Source organism: Podarcis muralis, chromosome 14 (genome assembly GCF_964188315.1).
Source record: "Podarcis muralis chromosome 14, rPodMur119.hap1.1, whole genome shotgun sequence".
NCBI lineage: Eukaryota > Metazoa > Chordata > Lepidosauria > Squamata > Lacertidae > Podarcis > Podarcis muralis.
Window position 1 is genome coordinate 55,210,210 of NC_135668.1, and position 27,574 is coordinate 55,237,783.

The 27,574-nt window shown below is 47.6% G+C and overlaps 1 protein-coding gene across 3 annotated transcripts in view; it reads right to left on the reverse strand.

Annotated features, from left to right (window-relative positions):
- Window positions 1-25,400, reverse strand: part of CREBBP (CREB binding lysine acetyltransferase) — a 62,629-nt gene extending 37,229 nt beyond the window's left edge. Inside the window, exons 1-8 of one of the 3 annotated variants that reach the window (XM_077918769.1) lie at window positions 25,005-25,400; window positions 21,356-22,071; window positions 12,166-12,345; window positions 7,183-7,432; window positions 2,503-2,616; window positions 1,472-1,714; window positions 662-758; window positions 245-367 (exon numbers count right to left, since the gene is read on the reverse strand). In XM_077918769.1, the coding sequence (XP_077774895.1) occupies window positions 245-367; window positions 662-758; window positions 1,472-1,714; window positions 2,503-2,616; window positions 7,183-7,432; window positions 12,166-12,345; window positions 21,356-22,071; window positions 25,005-25,089 (1,808 nt within the window). In that variant the 5' untranslated portion in view covers window positions 25,090-25,400. The remainder of the gene's footprint in view (window positions 1-244; window positions 368-661; window positions 759-1,471; window positions 1,715-2,502; window positions 2,617-7,182; window positions 7,433-12,165; window positions 12,346-21,355; window positions 22,072-25,004) is intronic. The other 2 variants (XM_028707139.2, XM_077918770.1) reach the window with 2 other exon arrangements.
- Window positions 25,401-27,574: the final 2,174 nt, after the last annotated feature.

Sequence of the window (27,574 nt, forward strand, 5' to 3'; positions counted from 1 at the left end):
TGAAACTGATGATAGTTACACCCTGAGGGAAAATGTGGGTCTAGGGTTGGGTTGTTGAAAATAAAAACGTAAGTGGAAAGAATGGAGAATTTTCTTAAACCAGTTCTGACTGTAACCCTCCAACACCCCCCCCGAAGCCTTCAGACCCATGAAACCCCCAAACGCCAAGGAGCAGGGCTGCAGCTCTGGCAAGACTCTTGCCCTGTCCCGCAGCAAGTCGGGTCCACCCACGCGACACACTTACAGTTTGTGCACTAAGTGATTGCGCAGGTCCTGAGTGACATGCTCGTGCCAGGCTTTCCTCACCCCGGTGCTTGAAGGTGGTGCAGCTGTGGGCATCGAATTTGTGCCATCATTCATTAAGGAGCTAAAAGAAAAGGCAGTGAGGGAAACTCTTGAAGCTCTCTGTTGCATTCCAGAAAAGTCTTGTTTTTAAGGCTAAGAAATTATCCAGTAACTGACTACAACAGAGCAGGTAATGAAATTCAAGTGCAATTTTGCTTTTGAAGGGAAAACAGAAAACAAAGAACTGAGGTGTTACTTGGAAAAGGGGACTATGAAACAACTGTGAGAAAAAGTGTGACTAAGGACTAGTTATTTCTACAACTGAAAATAGAAATCATGTGTAAACACTCAGCAACCCTTTAAAAACATTTCTTACTTTGCTGCCCCAAGTGAAGTCGGAAGCGCAGTTTCTGGGATCATGCTAGGTTGCTGGTCTGTTATTCCTCCAGCAGTCAGATTCATTTGATTAGTTCCTTTGGAATAAGATTATCCCTCGTTTAGTTCAGAGGAAACACCAGTCAATTCACACAATTAAATCACTAACATTTTTATATGTACTGTAGGATAAATCAAGCAAGATCTTTAACTGTATAAATAGCGGTCCTACCACATTCACTATTTTAAATATATTTTTGTTGTTGTTTAGTCGTTTAGTCATTTCTGACTCTTCATGACCACATGGACCAGAAACGCCAGGCACTCCTGTCTTCCACTGCCTCCTGCAGTTTGGTCATTTCCAAAGTTTTAGTATATACATTACACCTTTTCCCTTACGTCACCTCTCTCAGGATTTCCCAAGTCCATCTCTCCTTGGCATTCTACTCAAACAGTATTCTGCTGCATATCCTTTTCTTCCACACCATTTCATCTCATATATTTACCTTGTTGTTGTTAACTGTGGTTAACAGATTCACTATTCTCCCCCCCCCCCCAATTCTACACCAGGAAGGATGAATCTGTGGCACAAGCGTGGGTGTCAAGGAGGACAAGGGGGGGGGGGGGGGAGAGAGACCAAACACAAAAAAGGGGAGGCTCCACTTTTTTGCAGTTTGTGAATGAGGCTGTAGTTACATTTGCTGTTGTATTTCTAGTAAGATTTGTACCCCCTTCCCCTCCATGCCCCCCCAAAGCAGTTAACGTTTGTTTGAAACCCACCCCACCCCCTCCTGCATGCGCCCCAACCTACCCAGTGAATTCATGGTTCTCATTTGCGGATGAGCCTGGGGCTGGGCAGCTGGCTGGCCTTGCACTTGGGGCGGCAGTGGCGCCTGCTGGGACTGGTTGCCATAGGGCAGGCCAAGAGCTGCATAGGCTCGCTGCATGGAACTGGGGTCAATGGGGTTCGGGTTGCTCAAAGAAGGAGTCGTTGCCTGTCCCGTCCCAGAGGCAATAGAATTCTGGATGCCGCCAACTGGGGATCCCAGGAGTGCTGCAAAAGAGGAGGACAAAAGAAGCATGAAATGCTGTTGGACAGAGCAGAGGCCAAGATGTTGTTGGATTTTTAAAACCTTGACTGAATGGCCTTCATGCCCTGCCTTTCCTGTAAGAAGCTTGTGGCAGTGTACATGGTTCTCCACCCCCCTTATCCTCACAACAAGCCTGGGATGTAGGTTAGGATGAGATGGCAAGGGTCTTGAAATAACTCTGCCTTTTTACAGACTGGAGAGACCTTGGCCAACGATAAGAACCACACCCCACTGCCACACACGACTGAGGAGCAGGCGCATTAACTGACCCTTGCTCAGTTTGTGTTTCGATTGCTATTATTGTCATCCAAGACACCTGGCAACGAAGAGAGATCTTTCTAGGGATTCTTCCAGATGCTGTGAGTGGAATCCAACATTGTGGAAGTGGACTTGTGCAACGAGATCCCCCCTTTCTGCTCCCTTCTGCAGTCTTACAAGCATACCAAAACCATCTCTGGGGGGTGGGGTCCCTCAACCCTCCACAGCAGATTGTAAAGGGGTGCTGGGGGTGTTGAAGGCAGGGGGAGAGATCCCATCACACCTTCTCATGTAGAGACGGCATGAGAGACACCCTTACAGTTTTATGGATGATTATCTCAACTTGCTAGCGCAAGTTTGCGAACTAGCAAATCACAAAAATAATCAGAAGGGGAATTAGGCTGGCATTACATTTACACTGGACTTCTTCAGGGCAGAATCTCCTAAGTATGTATTCCAAACCAGACTTTTCTGAACACTGGTGAATACGTACGTTGCTGGTTTCTCTTGTCACTGGCATTTTTCAACGGGAGACACACAGGACAATCGTGCCGCGTGCAATTCTTCCAGTGGGATATGATCTGACGTGACGATGCACAGTGGGCAACTAGGACAAGAAGAGAAACCATATGCAACATCTTTATAGGTTTGAAGGATCTCAGTTCCACTCTGAGGTCACCTGTTTTCTCCAGTAAATGCTGCAGGAGCATTTGAAAGTTCACATCTATGAACAAGGAGCATTACTGGAAAAAGCACAGCAGACAAGGCGGCAGGAGAACATTCTACATAGGTGTAGAAACTGAACACTGACAGTGTCACCTACTAGACTAATGAAGATAAGGGGACACAAATAATTTCCTTATTTTATCGTTTTAAAAAGGCTGTCATGACTAAATGGTCTCCTACCAAAGGTAAGTAACAGTAACTTATAATAATGAAATATTTGAAAGATGCTTAATCTATTAAAAGCTATTTAGAGGTTTTTGACAGGTAAAAGGATATATCTAAATGTGCATAAATGGTGAACTTAAATAAGATTATTAAACATTAAATCCACCTTCCATGACCGTAATAACATAACCCACAACATGCCACTCAATTATAATGGAGGGAAAGGACAAGAAATGCAATTCGTACACACTGCACAGCTGATATCCCAAAGATATGGACTCAGCACTGATGCTTCGTCACCAGAAATACAAAAAGTAAACCTCAGAATTCTTAGCAAGAGAATGCCAACTGAGCTTAAGTCCACTCAATAGGGCTTTCCCCACCCCCAGATCCTTCTCAAGCCACCGGAGACTATGCTGATGTGCCTGTCTCTGCTCCCTCTTCTCCTTCTGACCACTCACTGCTGTCCCACCACCAATCCCCGGACTCTGAGCCTTCCTCCCTTGGGGTTTCCCCAGTTGCTGCTTCCCACCATTCCTCTGTGTCCAGCCAGTCCATGACAGATTGACATTTGCAAGATATGCTGCTGTTAATGACATCTTGCTTAGTACTCGTTTCTTATCACCTTCTGCCTGGTGCTTAGCTTCCTCTGGTTCCAGAAAAATTGAAGCGTGCCACAATGGCTTTCTGTATAGAAGCTGGAGCATCAACTTTTCTGGGGAGACCGTTCTCCATTTTGAGAAGAACCTGAGGAATTCTTCAGACAGACTTCTCCTTCTGGAGGGAGTGTAGTGTCTCAGAAAATGGGTGCAGCTCCAACATGCACACTGCACACAGAGAACACATCTTTCTTATCTTGCAAAATGAAGCGGAGCCTGCAATTGCCCTATCAACTGTCATAATCAATGCAGCAGTCATAATCAAAACCGTTTTGATATAGTACCTCACCAAAGACTCCTGAATAAGCTCAGCAGTCAAGGAATAAGAGGGAAAGTTGTTCTTATTGATCAGTAACTAGTTAAGGAACGGAAAGCATGGAATATGAATAAATAGCTCTCCCAATGGAGGGATGTAAGAAATGGGGTTCCCCAATTATTGGTACTGGAATGTGCTTTTTAACCTGTCATGGATGATCTAGAGTTAGGGGTGAGCAGTGAGGTAGCCAAGTTTGCTGATGACACCAAAATTGTTTAGTGTGGTTAAAACAAAGAGACAGTGAGTAGCACCAAAAGGATCTCTCCCAACTGTGTGGATTGCAGTTGCCATTTCAATGTTGATTCGATGGAAGCAAATGCAAAGTAATGCACAAGCTCTGCATATATGTTTATAGGATCTCAGCTGGCAGCAACTGACCAGGAATGAGATTTTGTGGCCAGAAGTGGATCATTCAATGAAGACCCACAGCAGCAGCTGTGAAAAAGGTGAATTTCATACAAGGGATCACTATTAAGAAAGGAACCAAGGATAAAACTATCAGTATCCTACTGCTCTCATTGGAACTTGGAACTGTGTGCTGTTTTGGTTGCCTCATCTCAAGGAGGAGACAGGAGAACTGGAAACAGTTCAAAGGAGGAAATGGAGCAGCTCCCCTGCGAGGAACGGACCTTTTCGTTAAGAGAAAAGGCCAGCGAGAGGGGACTTTGCGGTGTGGAGAAAATGAATAGAGACGTTTTTCTTCCTCTCCCATAATACTAGAGCTCAGTGACAACTAATGAAGCTGAATGTTGGAAGATTCAGGATACACAAAGGAAATGACTTCTGCCCACAGCACAAGGAAGACTATGGAATTTGTGAGGAACTCTAGTGGAGGCCTTCAAAAGAGGATTAGGCAGATTCATGGAGGAGAGGGCTGTCAAGAGCTACCAGCCACAATGACTTTGTTTGACCTCCACTGGGAGAGGCAATGTGCCTCTGAATACCAGTCACTGGAAACCACAGGAGGGGGGAGAGTTGCTCTTGCACTCATGTCCTGCTTGCAGGCTTCCCACAGGCATCTGGTTGGCAACTATTACAGCAGGGTGGTGGACTACATGGGTTTTTGGCCTGATCCTGCAGAGCTCTTTTATTTATACTCATTACACTGAAGTCACTAGGCTTAACTAACAATGGATAACCTTAATGGGCAACCAAACAGGTACCTGTGCCAAAGCAGAATTCAGAGGGAGGTCTAATTCTAGCTGCCATGAACCTATGAGGGAGGACAGTGGTAGGTCTGGTCTGCTGGGGCAGCATCCACTGTAGGAGGGCCTTACAAAACTTTCGTTACTAGTCAGCTGCGGGGGAAATGCCTGCCCTGCCCACCCCTTGGACAGTGACCCTGGCCTCACACCGGACTACCATCTTATTGGTAGGAAAACCTTTTTGAAGTCAAGAGTCACATTCCTGGAACAGAAAAGCAGCCTTCTCCCCCTTTTGCTCTCGTATCCTTTGAAGGATTGTGAGAACGCTCTCAGTGAAATTCACCTTGGTTTCAGCAAAGCATTAGACAAAAATCTCCATGACATTTGGGTTAATTAAAGGCAGGGTAGATGATAAAAACCACCAGGTGGGTTCACAGCTGGTCAAAAGAGTGCTCCAGAGGGATGCATGCCCATCAACGCTCTGCATCAAGTTGGGGGGAAGTTCCAAGGAGGTGCTGGAGGCTGTCCTGGGAGCAGCCTTGTTACATTTTTATCAATGACTTAGATCAGACCTTCCAAGAGACTGCAATCTACTCCCAGTATGAGTAGTTTGCTGCAGCTACAAAAATAGGCTAATACAAGTTTAGGCTGCTTCAGCAGAAGCACTGCTTCTAAGAAGAAACATCATGGTACACCTGTACCAGCACAACCAGACGCCTTCATCTGCCCCAGCTGCAACAAAACATATCCCCCCCCCCATATCGTCCTCTACAGCCACAGCAGGCACTGTAACTCTCCAATGGTTTGACTTCACCCCTGTAGGCACACTCTTCCTACTGTCTCCTGAGACAAACAGATGCCAACCAGTGTTTCTAAGTGGTGAGAATTAACAGGCCCACTTTATTCTGCATCTGGAGTCCTGAGTCTAGCTCTGGGTGCCACACTTCCAAGAACACAGGCAAACTGGGATAGGTTCAAAAGGGGAATGAAGTTGGTTGGTAGTATGAGAAACAAGTCTCAAGTCTTATGAGGAAAGGTTGAAGACTGAGGGGATGCATAGCAGCCCTCTTCCAACCCATGAAGAGTTGTCCCAGAGAAGAGAGCAAAGAGGGAACACAGAGGTTTAACAGCATTAAGATCAATGGGGTAGATTTCAGCTTAACTTTAGAAGAGTAAGAACAGCTTGGCAATGGAAGCAGTTTTCTGGCAAGGGGGCCTCCAGCAGAGGGTGGGCAGTCATCTCTTTGTCGTGTGGAGGGAGGGGAGTACTCTAGCTCTGGATCTCCAACGTTAGCAGGGGGTCAAGCGAGATGCCTACATGGTCAGGGTGGGACTTGCTCAGCCTGCCAAAGTACTTCTGAAGGGATCCGAGGGTCCTGCCTGTCTCCTGCTGCAGGTTTGTTGCAAGACCTTGAGGACTGCAGAGAAAAGCAGCAGTAGCCTGGAACCTTCTGATGAGGCCAACAGGTGTGCTTCTAGAGGCAACCTGCAAATCAATACTTATTATCCCATCTGCTTCCAAGTGAACCGAGGCATGGTGAGAGTTTCAAAAACAATATAGGACTAAACCACAAGGGAGGGAATTAACCCCCAATGCCAGAAGCCCTGGAGAGCTACCTATTCCGTACAGTGGTACCTTGCAAGACGAATGCCTCGCAAGACAAAAAACTCGCTAGACGAAAGGGTTTTTTGAGCTGCTTCGCAAGACGATTTTCCCTATGGGCTTGCTTCGCAAGACGGAAACGTCTTGCAAGTTTGTTTCCTTTTTCTTAACACCATTAATACAGTTGCGACTTGACTTCGAGGAGCAACTCATAGAACGCGGTGTGGTAGCCTTTTTTGAGGTTTTTAAAGACTTTGGTGATTTTTGAAGCTTTTCCAAAACTTTCCCGACACCGTGCTTCGCAAGACGAAAAAAATCGCAAGACGACAAAACTCACGGAACGAATTAATTTCGTCTTGCGAGGCACCACTGTATATGGTCTGGCCTGGAATTGGAGAAGTGCCTCCTGTTGCAATAAAGTCAACTTGGCCATGACGCTCAAACTTAAGGAGACCCAGTTTCACTGGCCAGAAAGAGGGACACAATCGTGCAGAAGACAAACAACTGGAGAACCATATACCACAGACCTCCTGACATGGTTTTAAACCCTTGCTCTTACCTTGACAGGCCTTTCCAGCTTGACAATGTGTCATATGATTGAGGACATTTTTCATGGTTCGGCAGTGGGGAAGGGCACATGGCCGCACCTCTCCGTTGGCTTGCTCTCGTCTCTGACACTTGTGAGCATGAAGTAGCAGAACCAACTGTTGCTGAATAAGTTTGCGTTTCTCAGGGTCAGCTGTTGGCCCGGCTGCCATTGTCTGCGTTGGTACAATTCCCACCTGCTGTACCTGGGTTTGCATTTGAGACTAAAAAGAAAGACAAAACATCTTTGTATCACCTTACGAAGCTTCACTTAGGACAGAACAACTTGCAATGCAATCTTATTAAAGAGCATCCATTTGATCACCATCTCAAACTAATTTGCCACAACTAACAGCCACTAAGATTCCACCATGCAATTTTTAGCATTTACTTTGTGGGAGAACTTATAGCTATGCACTCTGCCCTGGACATAAATACTCAGAAGTGCCAGTAAATTCAATGGGAACTCCTGAGGTGTGCTGTGAACCAGATGTATGCATGATTCTAAACATGTTGCTTGCAAGTCTCGCTCCTTGCAATGCAGTTGCCATCCACATGAGATTAGATGAGAATGACTGACAGTTTAAGCTACTTTGCCTCCATCTGAAAGCACCTGTTGTTGTCTACTTGTTGCTTTCCTTTTTAATAATATTTCAGCAGGCAGTATGTTCTCTTTCTAAATTATCACCAAATCATAACTAGCACTCCAAGCAGTTCAATGTGGACCACCTCAGACAATTCTCAGACAATACTTGGAGGTCAATTCACACTTCTCCAGATCACATTTGTCAGTTTAAAACCAGTATTTTAAAAAGCTTTCACTTTTAGTTTGGCAAACCATTCATGCTTATTCAGCAAAGTTGCCATCCCAAAGAATTAGAGCTATAAAACAAAAACTGCAGTGCTTTTCCTGGGCCAACAATAGCTGGCATAGAAGCGTCCTAACAGAAGCAGGCACTGTTCCTCAGACTTTGCTAAGTATGTTCTGCAGGTAAAGAGAACAGTACACTCTCAGGTCAGCAGGTACTGACTGGCCCAACGTCGCCTTCTTTTGCACAAGGCAGTTTCTGAAAGGAGCGCATCCGCTTCACTTCTGAAGACACATCCAAAACCCGTGACCAATGTGGGGATGACCCAACAGGGAAGCTGCCAAGCCCAGCAGCCCCACCAATGCTGGGGCTCCAGTGTGCAGAGAGACAGGTTGCTCTTCTCTGCTAGAGGCCTCCAGCTCCTGCCTTCTCAGCAAGTGGAAGAACAGCAAGGCAGGGAACCCCAACATTTCTCCTTCACTCTACAAAAGCAGCACCTGGTTCCTCCTTGGTTTGGAAAATGCTCACCAATAACCTGTGCCCTTCCCAACACATTTTGGAAGGGCACTGGGCGTCAATCAGCCCAAGGCCTGGTTAAAGAGGAAGCTTTTCACCTGGCGCCTGAAGGTGTACGATGAAGGCGCCAGGAGATGGGGAGCCACTGCAGAACAGCAGGAGAAAGCAAACGGGGCTGGATCAGGAAGGGGGAAATGAAGAGCACTGCCTCCTCTTATGACAGTAGGCCCTTCTGCTGAATCAAAAGCTGTTCTGTGACATGGATGGCAGCACTGGATTTAACATCAAATATCATTTATGTTCATATATAGCACCATCAGTGTGCCTAACGCTTTAGAGCAGTGGTTTTCAATTAGTGTGTCGTGGCACCCTGGGGTGCCTTGAATGATGGTTAAGGGTGCCACGGGCAACCCTGGCCTCTGTCCCTCTTTCCTTCCCTCCTTCCTCTGACGCCCTCTTGCGTCTCTGCTTCCCAGAGGCTTGCACAGTTGTTTATTGCAGCAGCCCCAGCGACAAGCTCTGCAGGCGAGTGCTGCCTCTGGGGCTGGCTAGGGGGTGCTGGTCACCAGGAGCTGAGGCGGCCTCAGAGCGAGCAAGCAAGCAAGCAGGCCAGGGAGCCCAGCCAGTCCACCAGCCCCGGGGCTGGGAATGGACAGACTAGTGGGAGGTCAGGCAGGCAAGCAGGCAGGCAGTGCGCTGGCATTTCTTGTGTTTGCTGTGTGCAAGGCCTGCCTGCCTGGGAGCTGAGTGCCCAATGCTGAAGGGGAGCCTTTCTGCCATGTAGGCCTGGCAACGCCCACTGCTGCCTCCCCAGATAAGGTGAGGGCCTCATGTTCTCCTCTGGACCAGTAAGGCTGGGGGCATCCTCTTCCCAGGCCCCTCTCTTTTTTGGGGGGCAGCTCAGAGACCATGGGCAGCAGCAGATGACTGGAGGACTCCAAAGGAGAGGGGCGAGGAGAAGAGGCTGCCAGCTCTGGGGTGACATAACTGGGCTCCCAAGCTAGGGTTGCCATTCACCTGGGATTTCCCAGACATAGCCGGGAAACTGCAGTCAGAAACAGTGTCAGGGTGGAAATCGCTGAAATGTCTGGGAAAAATCTGGACGTATGGTAACCCATGTTGAAAGTGTAGATTTTGGCGAAATTCCTTTAAAACAGCAGCTCAAAAACTAAGAAAGGAGAAAAAAGCTCAACAACTTTGCCAAAAAAACGCTCAACAACTTTTGTGTCCAGATTTCCACTTTTTGAAATATGGCAACCCTATCGTAAGCCCCACAGGGGTGCTGCAAAAAGAATGTACGGTAGTTGGTCAAGGGATACACTGACACAAAAAGGTTGAGAACCTCTGCTTCAGAGAGTACAGGAGGACAGGCCATTCCGATTTCAGGAGCAAACCCTCTAAAATTTGAGAAAAAGAGGCAGAGGAAGGGGAAGGAGAGGCACAAGAAAAGAGGGAAGCAATGTGTGGTTCTTCCAGCTGCACATGCTTAAGATTACACACAGCGCATGGGAACTAGGGGTGAAAATGTGTCTTGAAGAAGCGTTTAAATGACGAGAGGTGGCAACACGTGAGGAAATCCAAGCACCGGCGGCCGCAAGGGAGAAGGGCGAGCAAAGATCAGAGCTGGAGAAAGGCCATGCAAGGTTCTGAAGGCAAGACAAGGAGCGTGAGGAGCAGCATCTGGGAATGGGATTTTAGAATGGGTGTCAGGTGATCAGAGAGGCGAGGAATAATTTTGGCAGCAGAGTGCTGAACAGACACAAAGAGACCAAGGTTAGATAATGGAAGACCAATGAAAAATATAAGGTCCCTTCCCCACCACGTTTTTCTTCTGACAAAAATATAAATTTATTGAAATTTTTAAAAACTATCAGTAAGTCTTTTACCCACTCGCTCACATTCAATAACACACACATACATACATGTGAAAATTGATCCCTGGATGAAATATTCAGATATCAATCTAAAAATGAACACAGCTGATTCTTCATTTTCCATGTTGCTTAAATTCTTAATGGCAGCATGTAATTTAGCCCTGCAGTCATTAAATACAATTATTTTTCAATAAAACTAATGCAGGGACCCACCCAGCCCACCTAGCCATTTCCTCACTAATGTTGTTAACAGCCCTGAGACTGGCAGGTATAAGATGGTATACAAATTTAATTAATTAATTAACAATTTTATAGGGCTGCATTATCAGTGTTTGTTTTGTGGTCTCTAACTGCGCCCAAATACACCTGAAGAAGTGTGTATGCACATGAAAACTAATACCAAGAACAAACTTAGTTGGTCTCTAGGGTGCTACTGGACAATTTTTTAATTATTATTTTTTTGTAAAGGCCATGGGGTTTACTAAGGTCACCCAGGGACAGTGTGTGCAGAGATCCCAAGAGAAAGAGGAGAAAAGCAGTGGAAGAGCTTATGCTTACCAAAAAACTGAAAGAATGCTTAAGTAAGAGGAGAATCGTGGAAACCTAACGCGTAAAAGGAATCAAGTAGGGAAGAGTGAACAAGTATCAAAGGTGTTTGAAGTATCAAGGAGGTTTTAGATTTTGCAGCGTGGGGGGCCGGTGGTCTTTGTGAAGGCAGGGGAATGTTGAGGGTGGGACCAGACACCAGATGTAGAGGTTGAGAGTGAAGCTGGAGGAGGAAAAGTCATGGCAGATGGAGCATGCTCCAAACGAGGAAGGTGGACCAAGAAAGAGATGGTTTCTTGAGGAGGTACTGACACATTCAAAATGGGACTGGGGGGGCGGGCTGGGAAAAGGAGCAAAGGGTCTGATTGTGTGAAGGAGAATAATGGAAGGACAGATGGCAACCCAGAAAACAGGACAGGATGAGGTGGGCACATCTGGAGAGTTTAGAGGAGGACAGCAGGATAGTCAATTCATCAGGCAAGGCAGACAGGAGTAAAGACTAGAAGAAACAGCTAGAAGAGGAAGAGATCATAGCAAACTGTTTCAAGAGGTTACTCCAACTCATATTTATGGTTAAAAATCTGAGGTTTCCAAATCCTGAATGGTCTTGCACTGCCACCTACCTCAATTTTTTCAGAAGCAAAAAGTGTTTTGAGTTGCCAAACATGAGCAAATAAAACCCTCTAACTCATTTACAGAAGTATATTCCTTCCTTGATATAGAGACTGAAGAGATTATATGCACTATATGTTTGAAAAACAGCCCTTTCATTTATAGATACGTTGCCCACTGTACGTTTTTTTGAAGCAGAAAAGTTGCATAACAATTAATGTTTCTCCTTAGCTTCCTTACTTTCACAAAAGTTGCTAACAGATGAAATTCCAGCAGCACGACGCATCAGAGCTGTTCCTGAAAACTGCTGAAATGAATGCTGCACAAGGATGCCAAATATCCAGCTAAGAAACAGTATCTGCGCACGTGCATCTTAGCAGGTAGTCTGGTAAAACGGTCCAAAATATCACACTGACTGCTGTGACTCCAAGCTATTCAGGGTGCCTCTATTTCCCCATGTCATATGACAGATCCAACACAATTTCTACTGAATATAAGAAGTTGTCTTTTTCAGGGCAATTTTTACAGGCTTAGAAAGTTTGTGTCAATGGAAGGCATACAAGAACTATGGAGAAAAATTGTGAGCTGCAGAAAACTCACCATATTTGGCACACTGGTAACTGAAACACTCTTGATGTCTGAAGGAAAAGGAGACAAGCTATTTGCCATGCCTGGCTTATTTGGTAATGGAGAGTTGACTCCTGCTGCTCCTCCCATCTGCTGCCCTCCAGCTTGACTAAATGGCTGCCCGAAGGGATTTGGGTTACTGGCCATTCCCATCTGGAATGAAAGCAACATGATTACCATTAGTGCCTTGAAGTCAACCAAATGTGGGTACAGACAGTAAGGAAAGCCATCTATTTTTCTGAGTCTCAGGTACAAAAGTACAGCTGGCTGAATGAATAACCTGCCCCTATCTTATGAGTTAGTGATCTAACCACAGGTATGGTTTTGCTTTACCCCAGCCACAAACTGCAAACATTTCTTTTGAAGAAATGAGATTTACTACTCAACATGGTGTTAAGCACACAACCCACAAAGAGGAAGTTGCTTGCCCGTTACCTTTTTATTCCTGCTTAGAACACTTAATTGTAAGGGCTGCATCCTTTGTGACGGCCCAAGGATAGCTAAAAGCTCTGCCCAAATAGTTTGGGCTGCAATCACATACTGGAAGTGGGAAGCAGAAGAGCAAATGGCAGCTTCTCTGTCTACTCTGACAGGCAATGCTTATGAGTTTGCAGTTCTGATGCTTGAACTGGCAAGCCCCAGCTCCTGCGACTAGGCAGGCCAGCTCCTGCCCCTCAAGCCTCACTTTTGTGGCCTCCATAGTTTCTAAGCACTTTGCGCGCAAGCAGAGCTTCAAGTGACCACTGCTCTTTGTAAGTTTCATCATTTTAAGTGATATGAACTTTTTCTACCATAGTGACTTATTTCATCTTTATGCTCTACTAACAACCTTGAAAGTTACATTGTTCCTCAATTACTAATCAATTAATTACTCATCTGCAAGTGTTATTATGCAAAATTTATAAGGGGGGGGGAAACTACTGCTGAAACCTCAGTGCTGGGAGAGGTAAGTGCAGGGCTGCCAGCATGATGCACAAAGGGGCAGAATGGCAGCTGTTTTGCTCTCCCTTGAGTCGACCAGCCATCCAGGGTCCAGGAGGCTGCAGTGGCTGCCTCTCTCCTCTAAAGGTGATGCTATTTAGGAGTATTTTAAACTTGTATTTCCTGATTTATGGCTCTCTCTAATCAAGCTACCAATTTTTTTCATTATCAGATGGGATGTACATTTTTAACACCAGCATATTTTTCCTCCAGTTGAGGCTCTCTGCCATTTGTGACACCAGTGGAGCAAACGGTAGCAAAGGAAAGCCATGATTCAGTTGTGTCCTGAGGGAGCACAATGCTATGCAGAACTACAAAGTGTTAGGCGTCCTACTATGGAAAGTTACAGTGCCAAAGAACAACTCTGGAGCCTCAATTTTTTTTAGCCCTGTTGCCTGAAACAAATTGTCAGTGCATCTGAAAATGTAAGTGGTCAGTTTTCTACACCTTTTCAGTATTCAGGCCCTGCTGGTGTGCTTGCATTAGAGTTTATATATTCACTTTCCACTCCCAACACCTCACACCTTCAGGATTAGGGGGCTGCATGCTTCTGGAAAGCAGCTGCTGGAGACAGGAGTGGAACGGGACTCTTGGTCTTCACGCAGAGCTTCAAGTGACTAGTCTGGACAAGCAAGGCTGCTCCAATATTCTTATGTTGCTGAATGATTTACATGAGAAGCTGCCTTATACCTAATACCAATGCTGTCTACTCTGGCAAGCAGCAGCCCTCCAGGGTCTTTCCCATCACCTGCTTTTTTAAGTGGAAATGCTGCCAGGAACTGAGCCTGTGATACCTTCTGTATGCAAAGAGCATGTTCTGCCAGTGAGTGGCAGTCCTTCCCTGTGTAATTCTCGAACAAAGTTGCCTTAAGACAACATTCAAAGGGCAAAGCTTAGACAAACCTCTAGCTCGGTCAATGTAAAGCCCAGCACTTTTGCCATGAATTAAATAGCAATTATTAAAAACATGCTTCCGGTTGCTTCAGTGTAGTTTAGACAAGCCTTTAAATGCTGGTCACAGTTCCACAAAGCCAAGCTGGCCTCTGCCCTTGCCCTCATTGCACTGTCTGCTACAATCTGCTGAAAGGGGTGTGTGTGTGTTGCAGCACGTGCCTGCAACATGGAATGCGTACCCCCATATGGTGTGGGAAGGGACATACCTTTCTGAGGTTCTCTCTTCCTTTTTGTCATTTTATTTGCAATGCCCTTACATCATCAGACTTACTGCACCCTCCTGTAAGTGTTGAGGATCGGGCCACATCAAAAGCTACCTCAGCATCTCATCTAATCAAAGGTCATTAACACCAGCCTTGTTTCCCATTCTGGGGCTGACCAGACACCTCTGAGCAGCTCACAAGGAGGGCACAAGGCTAACTCCCAGGCCTGCTGTTTGTTCCTGGCACTGACCAGATGACCGCATCTGAAGCACTCACAAATTTGTCCAATCGTTTTCTTATAGTCCATCTAAGCTACTTGTTGCAAAGAGTTCTCAAAGTCAATTATGCATTATGAGCAGAGAGGTACCTCCATCTAACCCCACCCTCAACACCCTGAGGAAAGCCACAATTTCAAACTACAACTCCCATCAGCCCTAGGACACATGAGCCAATGCCAGTGATGGGAGTTGTAGTTCAGCAACATCTGGAGAGCCAGTGGTCCCCTACACCCTATACTGTCTAATTCAAGGTGCTCACATTAGTGCTTAAAGCCCTAAATTGTATCTATTCAATTGTTTATTTCTTCAATTTGTATAGCATGCTTTATCTGAAAATCTCAGGGCGGTTCATAACATGAAGATAAAAGATAAAAACACAAAATACATGACTTGTGCCCCAAATATCTGACCACCTCCATCCCTACTGACCTTCATGGGTGTTTAGATCTCTGAGTGAGTGGGTCAGTTTGTGTCTCTTGGTAGTTCCACCAAGCTCAAAAGTGTGGAGGGAGGGCTTTCCTTGTGGCAGCCTCTAAACTGTGGAACTCCCTCCCCCCAGAGGTGCTCCTAACACCTTCACTGTACAGTTTCCATAGCATGAAGACGCACCTCTTTGCCCTGGCCCTCAAGAGTTGCTTTGCTGAATTTGCACCATTCTGCTCCATTTAGAATGGCTTTCCTTGTTTTTATACTTGCAAGGATGCTATCCGTGGCACTGTTTGATCACTGGCTGAATGAAACTAGCTGGAGTATGGGCATGGTCCAGAACCTGGCCTTGGCTATAAGAAGAGACTTTGCCATCCCTTCTCCTTGGAAGCAGACCCACAGGAAGATGAAGGAGAAGGGGCTGGTTGGCACTATCCTGGCCCCTGCCTGCTCTCCCGGCCAGAGAAAGAGGAGGGCGGGGAGAGAGTGAGTGTATTTGTCGGCATCAGTTGCTTGGCTGCCTTGTCCCACTTAGTATTTGCCTGCAGGTTAGAGGGGTCTTCTGGCCGACTGCAAAGTGTGGCAGATTTGACTGCTGGCTGAGTGAACAAAGCAAGAGTAGTAAGAACTCTCTTACCAGCAGTGGGCTGGACTGTGGTCAGGTCATCCCCAAAGGGGCTGACACCAAAGGATATTGCCATTTGGGGGATTTACATTTTAGGATTTCATTTTATGGGTTCCTCCTGAGGAGCAGGAGGTAAGGGAAGAAGTGTGGAGAAGGCATTTCAGTCTTCCAAACGGCAGTGTAAGGTGTGCTTACTGCTAGTTGCTAGCTTATCATCTGTGGCCTTTGTCTCTGTGCTGCGCTTAGCGGTGCTGGTGTTATGATTTGCCCAGATGTGTGTGTGATAGGGGCTTACAATGATATGACCCCAATTTCAGTGGTGGTGGACAGCAGAAGGTACAGTCTGAGCAGAGCGGCTGACTACCATCTCAGGCAGAGGCCCAGACGTTTGGTCCCCACCCCCAGTTTCAACCCACACTTCTCTGGAAGTTCCTGGTAGCTTATCTGCTGAGCCCTCTAGTGCCATGGTGGTGCCATTAAACGCCAGATCAGCCTGTAACAAGGCCTTGTGCTGAAACTACGTGGGTAACGGTTTGGGAGCAACACTGGGAAAGGTCTAAAATTACATCCTTTAATGTAATTCCCACTGAATGCAATGAAAAGTGGGGGGAAGAAACCTGGAATTTTCCATTCCATTCCATGTTTGTAGAAGGAGAGTCCAGTTTTTTTGTAAGCAAAGTTTGTCAGTTAATAACAGAAATCTGTATCATGCTTCCAAGAAGCGCCATCCATGTTAAGAAAACCATGGCTATTGCATATTACTGGCATTGAAATAACGAAGGTGAAAATAATAGAAAAAGACAGACTGCAAAGTAGGGTCAGAAAGGAAAAGGGGGAAGGCTGAAGATTTGGAAAGTTAAAGGTGCAAGACGGCTGTAACTAGAACACTGACAACAAAACTGTTGCAAAAATACAGAATGTGGATGATAGAAAACACGTATCGACGTTAAACCTGCTTGAGGAAACTTAAGTCAGCCTAAAGTGAAGGAAGAGCTTCTAAATGAGTTTGACCAAAACAAAGTTGTAGGATAACTGGGATTCTAGGTGAATCAAAGAAAGAGGTGGAAACAGTGCAGGACTATAAAGACCACAACGTAGGTTGGAAAACCAGTGCAGTTGACCTTGCAGCTGTGGTTACTAAGGCCCAATTCATTTTTTATAGAGTTACAAGCTTGGTGGATCAGGGGAATGCTGTGGATGCAGTGTATCTTGATTTCAATAAGGCCTATGATAAATTCCCCCATGATATACTTACGGACAAGACGGTAAAATGTGGCCTGGATGCGATAACTGTTAGGTGGATTTGTAATTGGTTGACTGACCCAACCCAAAGAGTTGGGTTCACTAACGCTTCCTTGTCATCCTGGAGAAAAGGGACAAGTGGGGGATTGCACGGCTCTGGCCTGGGCCTGTTGTTGTTCAATGTCTTTATAAACCTGGGTGAAGATACCGAGGGGATGCTCATCCAATTTGCAACTGACACCAAACTCGGAAAGGTAGCTCATGCAGCAGAAAATAGAATTGGGATGCAATATGACCGTAACAGATTGGAAAACAGGGCCCAACCTAAGAAAATTAATTTCAGCAGAGACAAATGTAAGATTCTACACAGACAGGAATAACCAGCTGCACAAATCGAAGATGGGGGACACCCGGCTTGCCAGTAGCACATGTGAAAAAGATCTAGGCAGACCACAAGCTGAACATGAGTCAACAGTGTGATGCAGCAGCAAAAAAGCTCATGCTATTCTAGGCTGCATCAACAGAAGTCTAGTGTCCAGATCAAGGAAAGCAATAGTACCACTCCATTGTGCCTTGGTCAAACCACACCTGGAGTACTGTGTCCAGTTCTGCGCACCACAATTTAAGGAGGATGTTGACAAGCTGAAATGTGTGCAGAGGAGAGAGACCAAGATGATAAAGCGCCTGGAAAGGTTGAAGGAGCTGGGTATGTTTAGCCTGGAAAAGAGGAGCTACTCTGGGCAGCTTCCAGCAAAATATGAAACATAATAAAATCTCATAAAATGGCTTCAAGTGACAAAAAAGGAGATTCCAAATCAACATCAGGAAGACCTTTCTGATGGTAAGAGCTGTCCGACAGTGGAACAGTCTCCCTTGGAAGGTTGTGGACTCTCCTTTCTTGGAGGTTTTTGAGAAGAGGATGGGTGGCCATTTGTCATTTATGACCTAGCTGAGATTCCTGCATTACAGGAGGTGGACTAGAGAACCATCAGTATCCCTTCCAACTTAAAATTCTATGGCCCTGAAGAAGCTAGATGTACCTCTTCAGCAACAAGGGAAACATACAGCAACCAAGGGGCAAGCTCCACAAACTAGTGATTGAAAGATTTCACGGAGACATTAACTCCTCAACCTTGGGCCCCCCCCAGATGTTTTTTGGCCAACAACTCCTATGATCCTTAGCTAGAAGGACCAGTGGTCAGGGATGATGAGAATTGTAGTCTCAAAACATCTGGAGGGCCAAGGCTGAGGAAGCCTGCATTAACTGCGGGTCGGGATTTGGAGCCAATATGACTTCCATTCACAAGAACACCAAGCTAAATTACCTAAAATCCTTTCTGGGTGGGGCAACAGCTGCAAAACCTTAACCCAAGTAAAAAGGACAACTGATATCTTGGCTTTCTGCCACATAGATAATGTCCGTGAGACTCAAGTACACAGTCTGGAGTCCATGGGAGTTCTCTCCAATACCTATGGAAGTCTGTTGTCCTTTATCCCATGCAATTTCAGTGGCCTGCCAGCAAAACTAGCTGCTGACGAATGCTACTTCTTTAAATTTAAACTATTTACTGTATAACCAACTCTTCATCTACACAGACACCGGAACATAAAAAAGCAAATAATGTAACATACAGCACACACACAAAATGCAACCATTGAAACAAATATATGTAACTTAAAAACATTTTAAGTTCACCAACTTAAAATGCCTGGGAAAATGTGTCAGTCTTAACATGCCACTTAAGTTATAAAAAAGTTTGGTCCAGTCATTCCAGACAAGGCACCAACAAGGAGAAGGGTTTATCCCAAATCACCACATAGCAAGCTTCTGCAAACAGTGGAATACAGAGAGGAGCCTCTTTTGATGATCCCAAGAACCTGACAAACAGGAGCACCAGGGCATCGGCGGGAGGAAGAGGCCGAGCAGAGGCAGCTCTGCCAATCAAATGCCGTGTCTGGTTTACCTCAGTGCGGCGCAGGGACGTCTCTGCCAATCAAGCGCCACTGAGGTAAACCAGGCGCAGCGTTTGATTGGCAGAGCCATCGCCACTCGGCCTCTTCCTCCTGTCACCATCGCCGGGAGCCTCGGCTTTGTGGCGGGTTCCAGCTTTGCGGTGCGGGCTGGACACAGGTGGGCCCTGATCTGGCCCGAGGGCCATAGTTTGCTGACCCCTGCAGTACATCACAGCAATGCAGTCAGAAGGATACTAGAGCACAGATCACTGTGACCCCAGAGTATCCTTGCCTAGGACAGTCCTGGCCAATGAACCACCTCAAAATGGAAAAAGGCCACCTGAATCTGTAAGTAACAATGTTGGATGCAGAAGCACCCCCAGAATACATATTTGTTAAAAGCAGCGAACCAGTGGGGGAAAAATGTCACCGACTCCCATCTCAGAGATGACACAGCAGGATAACATGGTCAAAGCCACTGAGAGAATAAACAGGGTCACACTTCTCCCATTTCTCCCCCAACAATGGTCATTCATCATGGCAACACTGTCTCAGGATCAAACCTAGCACTGAACCTGGATGAAAATGGACCCAGATAATCCACTATGTCCAACGGCACTTGGAGTGAATCTCCGCCAGCTTCTACAGCTCCTCACCCAAAAACAAGGTTTTCACAACTGGGCAATAGCTATTACAAGCTTCCAGGTCCAAAGGGAGAAAAGATCACATCTACACACACACACACACACACACTCTTTTGCCACACTAATTTTATCTCCTGAAGTCAAAACTTCACATTTTGCATGAAAAGCAAAAGGCAGTGAAGTCTGCTTTGCCATGGTCAGATGGAAGAGCACGCAACTCCTCAAGGTAGGTGAGACTTCAGTGATTCACCGCAGACCCTCCAATTCTAATCCCTCTAAGGAGGAGCTGTGATCACCTGGAATTAGAATACAGAAACTCATACCTATTAGATTTTCAGTACTTGACCCTCAGAAGTTTTGAGGCGGAGAAGAGATTCCTTTTGGCTTCTGGGTTTTAAGTACAAATCAGTGTTGCAGATGTACATGTAACTATCTTTCAATTCCCCTGAAGACAAAGTATCCAACACAGTAAAATACCTGTGATCCATAACAGAAGCAGGGACCTTCAGGCTTCTCTGCCTGGCCCTTGGATCTCCCCAGGCCATCCCTCTCCTGCGCTGGGCCACATCTACCTCAAGTGCTTTCGCTGTGTGTGTATAAAACCCTCTTTGTGAGGGTGAAATATACCCTACTGTGAAAAGACTGCATAGCCATTGCTCTGCCAACTTTTTTGCCTCTGGCCTCATCTACCACTGGCATGTACCCCCACAGCAGATCTTCTACAGGGGACTGCAGCCCTCAGGTTGAACAAGATTCCCCCATCCCTGCTCTACAGCCAGATGATGACGACAACGAATACGCACAGACGCTTCCCAATCCCACATTAGAAGACCTTAACATTGAATGTTAATTTAAAGTAAGCTGAGGTAATGATATGACCCTCAGAACATTTCTGGGAGCGGGGTGCTCTTGCTTGTCTTTATTCCACCCAGGTATACAAGTTTGCTTTCTGTTCAATTGTCTTCTTCCCTGCAACTGGTGGCAGCATTTAGTAGAGATGCTCAAGTCCCCCCCCCCCCCAAATCCTTTCCTGAACAGCAATAGAATAAAGGGCTCCTTAACACTGAATATTTACAACACTGTAATACCTGAAAGTATTAAGAGCTGTATCCAAGGCTAGTCCTACTCAGAGAAGAAAGACCCATTAAAACAATGGACATGATTAACTTAGATCCATGAATTTTTAAAGGTCTATGCTGAGTAGAGCTTAGCTGGATACAGCCCTGAGTGTGCAGTTCCAAGAAAAATGAAGTTTACCAGGTACAGCCAATCCTAGGCTCCCAAACACCCCCATTACTGCACGTTTCGGCTCCCGAACGCCGAAAACCCGGAAGTGTTCTGGTATTGGAACGTTTTTTGGAAGTCGAACGTCCGACGTAGCTTCTACTTGAGTGCAGGATGCTCCTGCAGCCAATTGAAGCCGTGCTTCGCTTGTCGAACATTTCGGAAGCCAAACAGGCTCTTGGAAGGGATTATGTTTGACAACCAAGGTTTGACTGTACCACAAAAGTGGCACCTGACTTATCTGGCAGTTGTCAACAATTGTTGCTTGTGAAAAACAGTGTTTGAGAAACAGTAACACAAGGGCACATATTTAAAAGTAAGGTTATAGAGGAACACTTGCAAGATTTAACATTATCCTCCTCACTAAACACAAAGAATCAATACTTTAACCGGCCCAGCTAATTCCTTGACTGCCTATGACAATTCTGTCGTATTTATTCCTACAAGAATTCTGATAGCTGCACACGGAGACCAGTTAGACCCAAGCCAGAAGCAAACATCTTCAACTTTAGCATCCGTAAGATCAGTTCAAGAGACACTATAACAAAAACAACTGAAGTGAGTGCCACGTACTTTTGCCATGGCTCCTGCCTGGGCTGTGTTCAGGCCCGTATGGCCCGTCATTTGAGGAGACACCTGTGTCAAGGTCTCTGCCAGCACGCTGCTTGCATTTCCCTGCATGGCGGGGGTAGAATACTGCATCCCGGCACCTCGTCCTCTTCCAGCTGCTCCAAGGGATCCATTCATTACCTGCCCTTGCCCTTGCTGGGCCTGGTTCATTAACGTGTGGCCGCCAGAGTTACTATTGTGAAGACCCGGGTGAGCCTGGTTGAAGCCAGTGTTCATGCACATCGCAGCTCCTGCCTGGGAGGCTGCTGGGCTGCTGGCCACCATCCCTGCTTGTTTCTGGGCTTGGGAGTTCAAGGCTGGAGCAGCTGGGGTGCTAGGCCCAGAAGTGCTGGCGGCCTGCTTGGCCAGACTCGATGCAGCAGCGTCCGCCTGGCTTAAGGGGTTCTTGCCCAGGACGCCCAGGCTGCTAATGGTGACGCCGCTCGGCTGCCCCTGGACTTGGTTATTCACTCCTGGCGTGGCGGCACTGCTGGAGTTCACGGCCCCAATTCCCGGGTTAAGAGAAGAGCCGCTGCCTCCCCTCAGGAGTTCAGAAAGTTGCTTGTGTTTGGAAGCTGCATCTTGAATAAGGTTCCCACTGCTGCTTAAGAGACTCAACTCTCCATTAGGGATCAGCTCATCCGGAAGATCATTTTCCAAGTCAAACAGGGGCTCAAAATCTGCAAGGTGAACAGAAGAGGTTGATGTAAGAGACAGAACATTCACACCCAGTTGATTCGCTTCTTGATGCAGCTGCTCAGCAACCCTGCTCAAGACAAGTTCTGCTGTGTGCAACTATGCCTACATGTCACAGCTTCCCCCTTCAAATAACTGAGAGGCAGTTGCTAAAGAAAAGCGAAGCCCTTCTGTATTCTGATACTTTGCTGAGCAGCCCAACATGTTTTAAATTGTTGTATAAGGCACCATATGGCTTAACTTTAGCATAACGCAAAAGTACCTTGTACGCAAGAAGCAAAATACCAGTAAATTAGGTGCATGCCGGAACAAGGGGGGAAATGTAATGTTGCCCTCTCAACTATCTCTACTCAAGTATGACTGGGAAGCAAAGTCTTTAAGCAAATAACAATCTGTCAAACCTTTTCCTCTCTTTTTAAATCTAGTTTCCATGAGGTTTATGAACTTTTTTCCACAGCAGAACTGCTTCAAGATAGTATTCAGATCTAAATCAAATATTTTATGTTAGCCTTGAAAGAGAGGGAGAGTGGGGACCTGTCAACACCTTAGTGCAGGCATCCCCAAACTCAGCCCTCCAGATGTTTTGGAACTACAACTCTCACCATCCCTAGCTCACAGGAACAGTGGTCAGGGATGATGGGAATTGTAGTCCCAAAACATCTGGAGGGCCAAGTTTGGGGATGCCTACCTTAGTGTCTAGAAGAAAGGGTGAGTTAAACGTAGAATGAACTAATGTACCTTCCACATCATAACAAAACAGAGCAATCAAGAATGAAGCAGCACACACAAATTTAGGAAAAACTAATCTGATGTTTATGTCACTACTGTACATCACCAATGGGAAAGTATGTTAGAAACAGATACTGCAACACCCTTTCCATGTAGAAGCCTATTAGCAGTATCTCACCAAGCCATACTCAGCGCCACTTTTGGTTTGAAGATCCACCTCAAAGCCTAGTTTCCAAGGCTTGCACAAACTCAGTTTGAAAATAATGGCCACGTTCACATGTAACACTAAGGCAGACCATGGCTTAGCACAAACACAAGGCTCCCAAAGAGGAGATCCCAGTCACTTTGCTCCTCCCTGGTCCTTTCAGCTCAGCCCAGCATGGCAGTGGCAACTAAGCCAAGGTAGGGTTTAGCATGTTGTCTGGACCCAGCACCGTAGTTAAGCTCTCTCTTCCCTAACCATGATTTATAGCTGAGGGTTTTTCTTTGCTGCAGAAGGTGTTTAAGGAAGAGAAAGCTTAATTATGATCCTGTTTTCAAACAACGTGCTAAGGCATACCTTGGCTTTACTGCCAATGCTGCACGGGACTATAAAAGGGTCCAAGCTCCACTCAGGGAGCAAACACCTTTGCATAGTCCCAATAAGCCATAGTTTAGCTTACTGTTACATGCAAACTAGTTTGCTGAAAACCAGACAGTGGGACACATGAGTACAGGACCAAACCATGGTGCAGCATTACATATGAACCAACTCCTTAACTGAGTTTGGGGTGTACAATGCATGCATATAGTTTCGTCACATTAATTCAATATGGCGTTAACTGGGTAAATATTTATTTTTACATAATTTCAAGCCCAAATTATCCGTTTAAAATATTAACATGGAACATTTTATCCGATATTTCAAACAGTTTAAAAGCAATAAACAAGCAAACCAAAAATAAAAAAGCCACCACCTGATGAGACAGTTTAAAATAGTCACAATAGTGAAAATGCTTTTAAACATCTGGATAAAAAAAAATATTTTGCCCAGCACTTAAAAGACAACCAAGTTGGCGTCAGGTGTACCTCTCTAGGGAGGGCATTCCATAGCTGGGGTGCCACATTGCCAAGGAAGCTCTCTCCTTCACTGAGACAAAGTTCATTTCTGATGGAGGAGTTCCACTGAGTTAAATAGCTATTGGAATATAGTCCAAATTGTGGAAACATTGAATAATTTGAAAGCTAAATACTGCAAGAACAGGCATCTCATGAGCTGGCTACCTGTAGCACCTTGCATATCATCAGAGAAACCATCTACTGAAGCTCCTTCTACCATAACCCTGATGACACATTTGGAGAGCCTGAGGCAATCCAGCATTCCATCCAAATGCCTGAAAGCACAAAATGTATTCCAACACCAAGCCACCTTTTGTCCCATGCCGTAAGACCTAATGCTTAACGCTCAACCCTTGAAGTTGTACAGCAGAATTGACATTAGCGCAACATTGTGCAGACAGAAAACTTCCAAGGGATGAGGGATCAGGCTGTGGCAAAAGGATACAGTGTTGTTCAGCACCTTCCCATGGCCACAATGTTACTTCCCATCAATGGGCAGCGGAAGACTCAACATGCTGGAAAAGAGGCCAAGTGCCCCAGGATCCCAAAGCCCCACTATGGATTGGCCCTGGGGCACTTTGAACCTGCAACCCCACAAAATGAGCTGTCGGTCCGCCCTTCCCGGGGGATGTGCGGAGAGCGAGGGCGATCCATTCCTGACCCCCGTTGAAACTCCGCCTCCCTTTCATCCCTGAACCCGAGGAGTCCATGTGCGCGGCTGCCAGGCGCACCTGCGCAGGATCCCCGAGGGGAGAGGCCGGGCAGCATCCGTCTCCGATTCCCCGGAGCTACTACTACTGTTGGGGGGTCGGGCCGTGGGGGGCCAGGGAGGTGCAGAGTGTGTCTCCCACCCCCCGCAACCCCTTCGCCTCTAGCGGGTCTTCCTGGCCCAACCCCAACCCGGACCCGGCTTTCCGCCCGCTTCCCTCGGGCGGCGGAGGCTTCTCAGCGGCGGCCCCGCGTTCCGGAGGGAGGGAGGGACCGGGGCCCCCGCTCTGCGCCCGGACCAAGCCGAGGAAAGCCTGCAGCTGGCGGGAGAAGAAGGGGCAAACGGGCAGCAGCGGAGCCGAGAGGCCGGGGCCGGGCTCACCTGCGGTGTCGGCGGCGGAGAAGCCGGGCGAGTTGAGCTTGGCCCGCTTGGCGTTGGGCGGCCCGTCCAGCAAGTTCTCCGCCATGGCCTGCAGCAGCGGCGGCTCCTCCTCCTCTGCGTCCCCGTAGCGCTGGCGCTGCTGCTGCCCGGAGGCAGCGGCTCCTGGTCGTCGTCGCCGTCCTCCTCCTCCTCTTCTTGGCGGCGGCGGCGGTCAGCGCTGGAGGGGCGCGGGGGGCGGAGGGGCCTCCCGCCGCCGCCACCGCGGCTGCCCCCCCATGGCCGGCGGGCGGAGGGGAGGAGGCAGGCAGGCAGGCAGGCAGGCCCGGCGCCCCTCCCCCTGGCCCAGGAGGTGCCCGGATGGCGCCCGCCCTACCCGCCGCCCGCTCTCTCTCTCGGGGCGCTCCCTCCGCCTGGCACGCCGGACCCCCCCGCTCGCTCGCCCCTCCCAGCGGCGCGGCCTCGGCTCGGGCCCACAGGCGGGCGGCGCGGCCCACCAGGCCCCTGACAGGCGAGCGGGCGGGCGGCGTCTCCTCAGCGGCGTCTCTGCCCGCCTTCCCGGCGCGGCGTCCGGCCCGGCAGGGTCTCGGCGAGGGCCGGCCTCGGGGTCCGGCGGCGGCGGCGGCGTCTCCCGCGTCGACGTGCCCGCGCCCGTCGGCCCGCCTGGCTGGCTGGCTCGCTCGCGCCCCGGCCCGGCCCGGCTCCCGCCCGCGACGCGCTCCGGCTCCGCGACAAGATGGCGGCTGTTGATTCCTCAATTAAAAAAAAAAAGAGAAAAGTTTTTTCTCTTCTCTTTTCCAGAGACGGAGGGGCGGGGCGTGCGCGGTGGCGTCAGCGCGCCAGGACACGCCCCCTGGCCCGCCGACCGCCGTAAAGGCGCGAGCGGAGGCGCAGCAGCAGCGGCGGCGGCGGCAGGGAGACGGGCAAGAAGACGAAGAAGCAGCAGCGCCCGCGAGGGAGCAGCCGCTGCTGCTTGCCCGGCTGGCCGGGTGCCGCTCCTGGCACATCGAGCCCGGCCCCATCGCCACACCGCCGGCCACATAGCTGTCAACTTTTCCCTTTTCTTGCGAGGAATCCTATTCGGAATAAGGGAATTTCCCTTAAAAAAAGGGGAAAGTTGGCAGCTATGGTTGGCGAGGCTCCTTGGCCAACAAGAGACAGCGGCCCAGTCTGGCGGAACTCTCTGCCACTGGAGGGGCAGCCAGGGCCGGATTTACGTATAAGCTAAACAAGCTCTAGCTCTTGGGGGACCCCAAAAAACATTAAAGGGGGGGAAAAACCTGGATGTACATTTGCAAAATATAAAATAAAAAACAAATACCGCTTTGGATTACAATCATGTCAAACCCGAAAGTGTGTGTCCCTTTTTTTGGATTACAACCCATTTTGGGGGGGAGACCCCATTGGCGAAAGCGCTCCTTCGGTTACAACCTGTTTTGGTTTACAACTGGACCTCTGGAACAGATTATGGTTGTAAACCAAGGTACCAATGTAAAATAAAACCTACATACGGCAGGAGTGTGTTGTGTTGTGTAGGCTCCTATGATGTAAGTCATGGGCCCCGCCTGCTAGCCTGCTCCCTCAAATATCTCTGGTTTGCTCATTTCTATATATATAGGTGCCTACATTCTGCATGGACTGGTTGCAGGGCAACATGGGCAAATGGCTTGAGATACCTATTAGGTCCATAAATTACCGGATAGCATATATTCAACACAAAAAACAGCGACAATTTGTTGGCAAAGGACAGCTGGACATATAAAGGGCCCCCATTGCCTCCACCCCATTATCAATTCTCTTTGGCGATCCCTCGTAGCTGAGTGAGATGGTCTTCTGTGAACACGGTTTTAACAGTTACAGATAGGTAGCCGTGTTGGTCTGCCATAGTCAAAACAAAACAAATTCCTTCCAGTAGCACCTTAAAGACCAACTAAGTTAGTTCTTGGTATGAGCTTTCGTGTGCATGTGTATCTGAAGAAGTGTGCATGCACACGAAAGCTCATACCAAGAACTAACTTAGTTGGTCTTTAAGGTGCTACTGGAAGGAATTTGTTTTGTTTTGACGGTTTTAACAGTGAGACCGTAAGTGACTGGAGGCCAATTCTGGATCCACACGTCCTTCCACAGTGGGAACGTTGGTTTCCGGGCGGGAGTTGATCACGGTGTGGATTTGCCAAGCGTGCCTTCCTCTTAGCACTGTTTCTCCCTTTCGTCCTGAGTTTGAGCATCTTCAAAGCCCATGGCACCTTTGGTCAAGGCTGTTCTCCAGCTGGAGCGCTCGCAGGCCAGTGTTTCCCGGTTGTCGGTGTTTATGCTACATTTATTTCAGATTTGCCTTGAGAGAGTCAGTCCATCCATCCATCGCAAGGCCCACCCAGGCAACAGGCAAAGGCTGTGGCCTCGAAGGAGGAAAGAGAGATGATGGTTGTGGTTATTGGGTGGATGCTGTGGGGCGGCCAGAGGCATGGAGGTTAAGAACAACAGGGGAGACCTCTTGAGCTCCTGGTGGCTGAGCAGATTCCCAGGGGAAGCAGAAAGTAGCCAGCAAGGCCCCCTCCCCCCGTGACTTTGTT